Genomic DNA, 10759 nt, shown 5'->3' with positions numbered 1-10759 from the left:
GGCTGTCGTAGGACAGGCTGCCGTTGCGGTTGGGCAGTGCGTGGGGGGCAAAGAGGCCACGGTGGGGCGTGGGGGGCCCACCCTCAGAGCGCAGGGGCTGCAGGGCCACGTGGTCCCCGCCCCGCCGGCTGGCGGCTTTGAGGCTCAGGGAGCGCAAGGCGCCTGAGAAGGTGTCAGCAGCACTGAGTGGTGGGGATGGCGGGTAGGCCGCATGCAGGCCGCTGGGCGGGTAGTCAGGGACGTCCAGGCTGGGCTCGGATGCAAAGTCCAGGCTGTGGATGCTGTCCTCCCCCAGCGTCAGGGAGTCAGTGCCCGTGACCTGCAGGGGGAGATGGCGCACATCCATCTTGGCCCACCCACCGTGCCCTGCCCGCTCACCAGGTGCTCTGTGCCCACTAGGAAGTTGCAATCCCGGTGGCATCAGGGATGGCGGCAGGTGCAACTGACGAGCTGTTCCCAGAAGCTCTCTATCCCCTGCGCCCCACGGAGGGAAGCGAGGACAGGGTGGAGCAGAGCAGGGGCCCCCAGTATCTCTCCAGGGAAGGCTGTGCATCTGCTCCAGCCCAACTCCCCAGGGAGAGGAAGGGGCCTTGGGGCAGCCTTGGGATCAGGACCTCAAAGAGACTTAATAACTACACAGTGACCCAGGGCCTCTCCCAGGCACCCCACGGCTGAGGGTCTGGGCAGGTAGTGCAAAGCAGACAGCAGGGCAGTGCCCTCAGAGCCCAGCAGCCCAGGGGGTAGCCACAGTGACAGAGAGGGGCCTTTTTGATTCTCCATGATTCCAGGCACACAGACTTGGACTGGGACAAGAGCCTGCAGAACCTCAAAACCCAGAAGGCGCATGGGTGGGGACAAATGTGGCCTCAGGGCACTTGGCCAACCAGCCGGACCCTCCATGGGATCCAGGACAATCCCAGGAAGGAGGCAACCCACCTAAGCCCCCTCATTCCAAGAAGGGCCACCAGACACTGGCCAGGGAGGCCCAGACTCACTGCCCTGACCAGCAGGCCCCAGAGGCAGGGTCTGGAAGGATATCAGTCCTGGAGGGAGTTCCCTGGGAGAGAGGGGCTGGTCCAAGTGTGCTGGCTCAGCCATGGGCCTGCCCTCTGGTGGCACGAAGGAGGCAGGCAGCCTGGGAACCTCAGGGGTCTGGGTGTCTGCTCAGGCCGTCCGCTGCTCCACGTGAACGCAGAGAATAAATGTGCTTCCTCAAACAATCTCAAATTCCTCTGAAGCCTTCCCGAGGGCCCTGAGGACCTTACAGAGTGACTAATGGTGGAATTCCAGGCATTCTGGCACACAGCGCCCCCGGGGGCAGCGCCTAGAGCCAGCAGGCAACACTGGCCAAGGGCCGGGTGGCTAGGACTGCCTGCGCCAGCCCCTCCCAGGACACCTGGCCCTGCTCCCCTCTACCAGCCCCAGCTGGGATGCCCACACTCTCTGTGACCCAGGCGGGTCTTTCACGGGTAAGGCCTGGGGCGTGGCCTCAGGTAGGATTCCTTGGGAAGTGGCCTCCAGGGTGTGGCAAAGTCTGGGGGCGGGGCTCTGGAGCTTCCGGGGCAGGGCCTCTTGGGTGGAGCCTGCGGGGCGGGACCTCGGGACCTCTGGGCAGGGCCAGGCCTCCTCACCTGCTCGCCCGGCCCACAGAAGGGCGCCTTGGTACCCGTGGGAAAGGCGGGCCGGAACTTGTACATGGCGGGTGTCGGGGGGCTGGTCCTCTGCGCCGACAGGGCGCTCTCTGGGGAAGATGGACCACTGTCAGACTGGGATCAGTCTGTGCCCCTCCCTCCGTTTGGCCGCCCTCGCCTCACCAGCACTGCCGGGGCGTGGGGTCTGCAGGTCGCTGCCAAATGTGCCAGCCTCCGCCTTGGGGGGCAGCGGCGGCCCCAGGTCCAGCGGCTTCTCATCCAGCCGGTCCAGGCTGCCCTTGGACTGGGAGGGGGCGCGGTCAGTGGTGTGTAGGGTACAGGCCACGGGCAGGGCTTAACTGGGGACTCCATCCTGAGGCCTGGGACCTAGATGCCTCCCCCATTCCACTCAGTCCTTCCCCCTTCTACTCTTAGGCCCCTCCAACCTGACCACTTCCCACCTCACCCCATCCCTTACCCCACCCCTGGGCCCCACCTTGCTGTGGCCCAGGCCAGCCTTCAGCCCGTTGTCACTAAGCTTGACCTTGAGTGGTGCGGCTCGCTCCAGGAGCTCCGGCCGAAGGAAGGGCGGCTTCAGGCGAGCGGCGAGCGGCAGCCGGGGCGGCTCCACCACATACCTGCACCAGGGGCAGGGGGGTCAGTGGCCAGGGCAACCTGGCCTGAATGCATGCCAAGGGCAGGACCCCACCTGCCAAAAGCAGAAGTGGATCAGGCTGAGGGCCCACGGCTGCCCACCCCAAACCCCGAGGAGGCCCACTGGACACCCGCCGGGCCTCACCGGGGCGCCAGGGGGCTGCACAGCACGTGCTCCACGTTCCCATAGCAGCCGCGGGTGAAGGGGTTCACACCCCCACGGAACTTCCCCGTCACCTGTGGACATGGGACCCCTCAGCCAGCCTGGCCAGCCAGGGTCTGGCCAAGGAGGGCAGGGGGACAGGCAGGGGCAGCAGGGGTTCTGCAGAGGGGAGTTGGGCAGGGTCAGCCCAGGGGTGCCCCCAACCCAGGTCACCAGGGTCTGCCCCTGCTGTGGAGTTTCTGGGCTCTGATTCACTGGTGGCTGCAGTGCCCACAGATGGGGGCAAGGAGGGGGACAGGGCAGGTGAGGCCCCACATGCCAAACCCCACCTGGGGTCTCCAGGGCCAGAGCTTCCCCTACCACAGATGCACATCAGCCGAGGGCCCCGCCCCGCCCCGCCCCAGTCCCCGTGCAGCCCTGGCTCCTCGCTCGGCCCATCGGGGACCCTCCCATGCCCATCCCCATCACTGCGTGGCCCCACCCAGGGTCTGCACCTGCTCATTGGTGGTGCGGCCCCGAGTGACCAGCACCACGTGGAAGCCAGTGAGGCCGATGACAGGGATGAAGAAGAGGCCAGCCACACACATGACGGCCATGCTGGCCCGTTAAGGCCAACAGCCGTGGGTGAGGATGGAGCAGGCGCCTGTGGACAGACTCCCCGCCCCTCCCCACCGCCCACTCAGGGAACCCACTCCCGGGGGACTTCTGGGCTGCCGACCCAGCCCGCCAAGGCTCGCCTTCCCCTGCGAGAGGCATCCCCGGCCCACAGGCCAAGGATACGTGATGGTGGTGTGCGCGGCGCCCAGCCCCTCGGCGTGGTTCAGCACGTAGACCAGGCCGAAGGCCACGACACCCACCATGTGTGCACTGAGCGACAGCAGGAACAGGAAGAAGTAGCGGTAGTTGCGGCGCCCGATGCAGTTGTTGACCCAGGGGCAGTGGTGGTCGAAGTCCTGGGCAGGAACAGCGCGTCAGGGCACCCGGCGGGCAGGGGAGGAGGGCGTGGGCTGGGGGCGGGGCAGGCGGTCACCTCCACGCAGTTGTCGCAGACGCTGCAGTGGGAGCAGCGCGGCGGGCGGTAGAAGTGGCAGGTGGCGCACCATTTCATACGGACCTGGATGCCCCGCACATCCACGTTCTTGTACAGCGGGGCCCGGAAGTCATCCTCCTTATCCTCGTCCTCATCCGCTGTGGGCCGGGGGCAGCACGAAAGTGACTTCCCTGGCAGGAGAGCCCCTCTCCAGCTAGCCCTTCCTACCCACCCCCCACACCGCCCCCAGCCAGGCTCTCCTTTGTCAGCCACTCACACTCTAGCGAAAGTCAGCCAGATGAGCTGCCCCAGCACAGGGCCCTACCTCGGGGGAAGACGCCAGGGTCCATGAAGGTGGCCATGCTGAAGTTGGCCAGCACAAAGAGGAAGAGGATGCCATTGTAGACAGGAACGGCTGGGGACACAGCTCGTGTCAACCATGGGCACCTGTGTTGGACAGCAGTACAGAGCGTGGTCTGGGGGTGTAGCAGGTGTGTGGGGAGGGGACGCAGGGCAGAGGAATTAGGCTTGGCCACACGCGTGCAGTGCTCAGCATGGCAGTCAGGGAGACCACTGTTGCCACGGGCCCACTGCTTCTCTACTCAACCCTCAGGGGCTCCGTGTGTGCCAGCCCTGACCCAGACACCCCTGAGCGCCTGTTAGGAGCTCAACCCCCAGTTGAGCAGACTGAGGCTCAGAGAGGCCCATGGGCCAGAGCCAAGCCACATCCTCCTGCCCCAGCTGAGAATCTTTCCGGGTCCCCTGCCCTCAATGGGGAGACACAGACAGGAGGTGGGAGTCCAGGATGGGAAAGGAGCTGGCTCTGCCCATGTGCTCTGACGGGTAGAGGCCAGTGACCTGCCGGGCAGCTCAGGCCAGTCCTGGGCCTCACCCAGACCTGTCCCCAGCTTGGCAGGGCCCTGTTGCCAGGGAGATTCTGGGGTGTGGTGTGGGGAGCCCCAATCCTCAGTCTGTAAATGCATGGGGGGTTCTTCCCTGCTCTTCCCTGAGGGGTGCAGTCTCAGGGCCTGGGCTCCGGGTGCATCCCCACCCAGGCTGCCTCTTCCTTTTAGTTTGTCACCTTACTCTCCATAGGGCAGTGCAGAATACTTGGAGACTCTAAAAGCATGGCGCCCCCCACCCCTCTGCCATCTCTCATCACCCCTCGCCACTTGGCTCCAAGGCTGCCCCCTCTTCCATGAAGCCTTCTCAGACTGATGGCTCCCTGCAAAGGTCTCACACGCCTCCCTGGTGGACACTCTGGCACAGAGAGCATCTTCCTCAGGCCTCGCAGGACCTGACCAAAGCGCTCCCTCACTGAAGACTCGCCAGTCTTCAGGCACATGTCCTGTGACCCCCTGCCCCAACCCTGTGGTGGGTTTCTGCCCACTAGGCTACTACAAAGCCCCTCTGGCTTCAGGCTCACCATCTCTCCCATGACTGCTGTGATAAGCAGGGGGCACCCAGTGGGTCTGCTTCCCTCCCCGCACTCAGGCCCTCTGTGTAGCTGGGGGGCCGGTGGGGATCCCCTACACCAGACTTGACCATGTGGACAGGGCATTGTGGCCACCTGCAGAGTGAGTCGTGCCCGTGGCCCTGCCCGCCCCCAGTGTGGCACACCGGCCACACTGGTGCCCACGCCTGCCTTGGCCAGGAGCCAGCACTGCCACCCCAGCAACCACCTCCATGGTAGCGGAACTTCTCTATTTTTAGTGGAAAGCAAGAGGCTATTTAAAGATTCCGCTCCCACGGCAGGCAGCACACTCGGCAGGCTGGGAGCCGTGAGTTGCCCCTACCTCTTCTCCAGAACCCGCCGTGGAAGTGATGCACAGTCTGAGGACATGGGGTCCTCTGCCAGGAGGCCTTCCTCCACCACCCCTGCCCAGGAGGCCCAGAGCAGATTCCTTCCATACTCCCCATCCCTGAACGCTGGAGCGTGGAGTGCAGGCAGCGCTCAATGTGTTTGTGACCTCCGATCCAATGTCATTTGGCAGGATGATGGTGGGTCCCTGAGGCATGGTCTGCCCAACAGGGTGGGAGGGGGCTAGGAGCCCAGATGCCGGTGAAGACAGGTGAGAGAGAGCCAGGCATAGCCAGAACCTGGGAGAGGTGGGCACCGCGGACCCACCCTGGCGCTGCGAGCCAGCTCCCCACGTGCCTTCTGGGAGGGCTGACCATGTAGTCTGTGCAAAAGGAAAACGTGGCTCTCAGGCACCTGCACTGTCGCACATTGGGGAGCCAGCCTGCTCTCGAGAGGAAGGAACCGTCCGAGAACAGACAGACATGCAGACACGAATTGCAGCAGGCAGGCGGGCGCTGAAGGCGGGAGGACATGGGACAGGGGCCGAGCGCAGCCCTTCATCATCGCCCTCCAAGTTTTACCGGCAGATGTTGAGAGCCCACTGCCCACCAGCCTGCTCAGTGAACCATGCATCCCACCCTTCAGGCTAGGGGGCAGCGCTTCTGTCATCCCCATTTTACAATCAAGGGTATCTGAGGGCTTGTCACCCAAGGCAGGGACTGAACCCCCGCCCCGGAGGCCCACACTGCTTTGTCCTCCCTGGGCCTTGATGACCCTGAGTGACACGGCTGGGGCTGGGGAGAGCAGCAGCTGCAAGGTGATGGAGTAACGCTTGCAGTGAGGTGCTAGACGGCCTCTACCCAGGGTGGACACCACCCACCCACTGCATGCGTGGGCAGCACATACCGGGGAGGGCAGGGTGGGGCTTTAACCAGTGCTGGGCAAGTCTGGGAGGGCATGGGTTCTCTGACTGGGACCTGAGCCACTGCACCCTCCACTCACCACCTCCAGCCCCCCAGGCTTCACTCAGACCCAGGATCAGGCACTGCCATGCATCCTGTCCCCCCATCCTTGCCCCAGGGGCCTCTACCCCAAGGCTGTGCCATAAGAGGGGCTGAGGCCTGGGTCATGCCCAACAAGGACTGGCTCACTAGCCAATGCTGCCAGGGCCCAGGAACGGCTAAGTAGGGGAGAAGACAAAAGAACACACGCACATCCACATGAACGTGCAGGGACCCATGCATGCACACATGTGTAGCACACATGCAGACACACACAATGCTCCAGGCGTACATGTGTGGATACTGCACAAGCATGCATACACACACGCACGTGATCAACACAAAAGGCACGTGTGTGCCGACGTGTGTATGGATATGCACACTCGTGCTCACAATGGCACATTTGTACCCTCATTCACACACAAACACAGATGCAGACTTGCCCCTCCTCCACTGACCCACACACCCCAGCCCTCTCTGGACACCTCTCAGCTCCCTGTGGGCTGGGCAAGTGTGAGGATGTGTGAGGACACACAAGCTCTGTGGGCGAGGCCTGGCAGGCAGCACCGCTCCGGCCGCCTGAGTCTGTGCCAGGCTCCAGGAGCACCTCTCTGCCCTCAGGGATGACACCCCACTCCCCTCCCAGGGAATGGTGTGCTCCAGGCTCGCCCTGCCGGGCAGGGGTTGTACACTGCCCACTGGTGGCAGACACACTGCAGGCCCCTCCCCCGGGCCGGTCCCCCTCCTGAGCCTCCACCATGGCCCCACCTGGGCCGGCGGGAGACACCGCCCAGCAGGATGGGGTTCTGCAGCGTAGCATGCTGCCTTGGCTAAATGCAGAATGGAAAATTTTAACTCAGACGTTTTCTCTTAAATCAGGTTCTTCATTAACACTGACTAATGAAGCTCACACACGGGACACCCAGAACCAGAGGGTCTGCGGCTACTCTGCCCTGGTCCAGCCAGGCAGGGCCTCTGGCCACATGCACCCACCCTACAGACACCCAAGCGGATGGGGAAACTGAAGCTCAGGGGACCAGGGGTACACACAGCAAGTCCTGGCAGGGGGCTAACACCAAGTGTCCCCCTCCCCATATGGTCCCTGCCAGTGGCTCCATCCACCTAGGCCCGCCGCAGGCTGGCTTGGTCTTGGACTGGAACTCTCACTGTCCTAGGCTGGTCCTTGTGGCTGACTGGGCCTCTAAGCATAGGGAGGGCTGAGGCCCATCCTGGGGACCTGCCACGACATCCCAGAAGTCAGCCCATTGGCCCCAGACAGAGACAAGACAGCCCAGTGTGGGCCCCAGGCATGGGTATCCCACCAAGCAGCCCTGGCCCTCTGATGTTCACAGAGTCCCTGTCGTTCTGTAAGGTGGCTCCAGGAGGAGGAAGGGGAAGGGGCAGAGACCTGGCCTCGGCACTCTCGGACGCCTCCCAGCACCTGACCCGGCCTGACGCTGAGCCTTCTGGGGTCCAGGGGGACATAACTGTACCAAGAACCCAGGAACACTTCCTGGAGGAGGGCCACCAGGAACCTACCCTGAGGCATGCTACCCATCCTCGTGGGGGGACACCCCCAGCTCTGGGCATCCTCCCCACACCCCAGCCTTTCCTGGTGACATGTCTGAATGTCCTGCTGGCCAAGCCCCTCAGAGAGCTGGCCCAAGGGAGGGGTCTTTGGTCCTCTAGGCCTGGGCTCCCCACCCTGAGTGACACCCGGAGCTGCTGCCTACGTCCTGTCTCAAAGGGGCAACTCATATTTACTCAGTGTAGAGCGGGGGCCGGGGACCACTCAGCTTCCAGTGAAGTCCAAGGAGCAGAGCAGACAGAATCCTGTGGGGCCCCGAGGGCAGGGTAGGAAGGGCCTAGGAGCAGGTGTCTGAGTCTGCAGTGGGCCTGGGATCAGAAACTGGGCAGAGGTGTGGGTACCGGGGTGACGAGAGGCCTGTCCCAAGAAGGGGACTGCTTGGCCCCCTGCTTACCCGGAATCAGCCCACTGTGGGTGGTGTCATTGGGCCTGGGCTACCCAGCAGACCCCCTCAGGAACTACAACGCCAGCAGAACTGGGCTGGGCGCAAGCCAGGGTCCTCAATGGCCATTCAGCCAAGGAATGTGGCCGTAGTGGTGCAGGGATCCCTGTTCCAGGGGGCGAATGAGAGTCCCTTGGCAAGATGATTGCTGCACCTAGATGCCGGCTAGCACCCCTGCACCTCCATCTTCCGCATGGTCTCTCAGGCAGAGTGAGTCACTCAGGGCAGGATGCAGGGCACACCTGTGCTGCCCTGAGGCAACCCCGAACCTCTCAGCGCTGGATAACTGAACCCAGAACCCAGAACCCCAGCAGTGAGAGCAGAGGGAGGGTAGGCAGCCTCCATGCCCAGCCCCTGGGGCAGGTCGAGTTCACAGGACAGTAAGGACCCTCTGAAATCAAGGGAAGGCTCAGGACAAGCACCCTTCAGTGGGCCTGTGTGCACCTAAGGGGAGAGGAGGTGGGTGAGCTCCCTGGGGTGGGGTTGATCTCAGTTGCTTGTTGAACTTTTTCTCAGCGTTTCACAAGTTCTCATCAGAGAACACATATTCCTTTTAAAGTCAGGACAAATGCTGAATTGCATTTGGGGAGTGAGAAACCAGAACCAGCACGTGGAGGCCAGGCTGCAGGGAAGCAGGGCCCAGACTCCCACAAGACCCCTGCCCAGGCCCCACCCTCCAGAAGCCTCAGCGGGACGCATCCCACCTCGGCCCGCGCCCGCTGCCCACAGCCTCATAGCCAGCAGCATCTGAGTGACAAGAACAAGTCTGCTCGCCAAAGCCAGAAATAAGCCTGTCCACACAGGCCTTTTTTAAACATGCTGTTGGCAGCCTGTGGTGCCCACCCAGCCCAGCCTCCAGGTCGGGGCTCGCCTACCTCCAAGGTGCTCAATGCAGCCTTCCATCCTTGTGCTGCTGCCCTCGCCCCGGCTAAGGTGAAAGGTGTACCCGGCTGGCTTCTGCCCACCCCCGCCTTGGAACAGATGCCCCACTGGCTGCAGCCACCCCAAGCCTCAGGTCCGCAGGAAGGCTAGAGTGGTTGTTACTCTGGTGACCTGGCTGTGTCCCATCCTGGGACTTGTGGCAGGAGGTGGTCGCAGACCTGCATGGCTGAAGCCTGGGGTCCCCAACCCTTCCCTGTGCCTGAGGAGCCCTGGGGAGGGGGGTGGCACAACAATGCAGAGGGAACTGTGGTCAGCGCCTGCCCTGGTCTGCACGGGCCCGGGACCTACCTGCCCTCTGCCTCAAGGGTCCCAGCGCCCACCGAGGCCAGTGTCCCTGGGTGTGGCCTGACCTGGGCCCTCCAGCTGTGACCACTGGACCTTCCTGAGAAGGAGGTCAAGAGAAGGCAGAGGGCACTGCCAGGCCAGCGTCGGCGGTGGCCATGGGGCAGGCACGTGGCAGCGGGGCCAAGCCACACCTACGCGGGAACTTGGCTCTGGCCTGGGGCCGGACGGCTGGGAAGGCACTCGAGAGTCGTCCTTGGCTCCTCGCAAGGAGGGCTGGTGGCTCTGGGCGGCCCCCCTCCCCTCGTGGGGAGGGCAGGGCTGCAGCCACACCCTGGGCAGCCCCCGCATGCACTCCCCTGCCCGGGCCGGCGCCTCGCACCCAGGGCCTGCCTGGTATGCTCACAGGGTGGCCATCGGACACCAGTGTCCTCACACCCAGGTCTCACCTGTCCCTGACACCCCAGGAAGGGCACGCTCGTGGCATCAGCCTTGGCCCAGAGTGGGGTCTCACATTGCCCACGGCCCTGGTGCCCCCACCTAGCCCAGCCAGCCAGCCCAACCCCGGCCCTGGTCCCGCCAGGCCGCGTCCACTGCTGTGCGCAGCCCTGCCCCTTCTGGCCCCAGCGCCGCGGCCGACTCACGTGAACACGAAGAACAGGGTGCTGGAGCCGACCAGCAGTGCAGCCGCCGTGGCCACCGGGATGTACTTGGCGGGTTTGAGGCGCGTCCCGGGGCTGCGGGGCATCCTGGGCACCGCGCCGCCGCATCCCTCCCCGGGGCCGGGCGGGCGGGGCCGGCTGGACGGGCAGGACCCAGGCCCCAGCGGTGGCAGCAGAGGAAATCCCACCTCCCGGGCGGCGGCGGAGACAGCGTGCTGATGTCAGCGCGCCCCTTAAGGTGGACCAGCGGTGAGGAGCCGTGGGGCCGGGCGGGGCCCCCTCGCAACAGCTGGCCCCTCCCACCTGCCCAGGCTGCCACCTCCCTCCTCCTCCTCCTCCCTCTGAGCTCGGGGCAGAGCCGGCGGCGGACCCGCCCGCAGCGGGGCCTCTCCTCCAACTCCAGGCTGGGAGCCCGTGACCCTCTGAGGCCCTGCGGCCGCCGCACACCTGAGGTCTTGCCCACCGGGATACACACGGCGACCGCCAGACCTCCTGTCCCCAGCCCACAGGCCGCGGCGCTGGAGCATGTAGGTCCCTTCCGGGTCCCTGTTTGCACAGATCTT

At 64.5% G+C, this 10759-nt stretch overlaps 1 protein-coding gene across 1 annotated transcript in view; it reads right to left on the bottom strand.

Annotated features, from left to right (window-relative positions):
* The window catches only part of ZDHHC8 (zDHHC palmitoyltransferase 8), a 12566-nt gene extending 2284 nt beyond the window's left edge, over window positions 1-10282 (bottom strand). Inside the window, exons 1-10 of the mRNA XM_007460051.1 lie at window positions 10179-10282; window positions 3804-3925; window positions 3479-3636; window positions 3229-3401; window positions 2943-3045; window positions 2431-2522; window positions 2128-2269; window positions 1815-1935; window positions 1632-1741; window positions 4-319 (exon numbers count right to left, since the gene is read on the bottom strand). Coding sequence (XP_007460113.1) covers window positions 4-319; window positions 1632-1741; window positions 1815-1935; window positions 2128-2269; window positions 2431-2522; window positions 2943-3045; window positions 3229-3401; window positions 3479-3636; window positions 3804-3925; window positions 10179-10282 — 1441 coding nt within the window. The remainder of the gene's footprint in view (window positions 1-3; window positions 320-1631; window positions 1742-1814; window positions 1936-2127; window positions 2270-2430; window positions 2523-2942; window positions 3046-3228; window positions 3402-3478; window positions 3637-3803; window positions 3926-10178) is intronic.
* Between the last annotated feature and the right edge of the window lie 477 nt (window positions 10283-10759).

Source organism: Lipotes vexillifer, unplaced genomic scaffold (assembly GCF_000442215.2).
Source record: "Lipotes vexillifer unplaced genomic scaffold, Lipotes_vexillifer_v1.1 scaffold987, whole genome shotgun sequence".
NCBI lineage: Eukaryota > Metazoa > Chordata > Mammalia > Artiodactyla > Lipotidae > Lipotes > Lipotes vexillifer.
The sequence above is the reverse complement of the archived record's forward strand: the minus strand, read 5'-3'. Positions and strand labels throughout refer to the sequence as shown.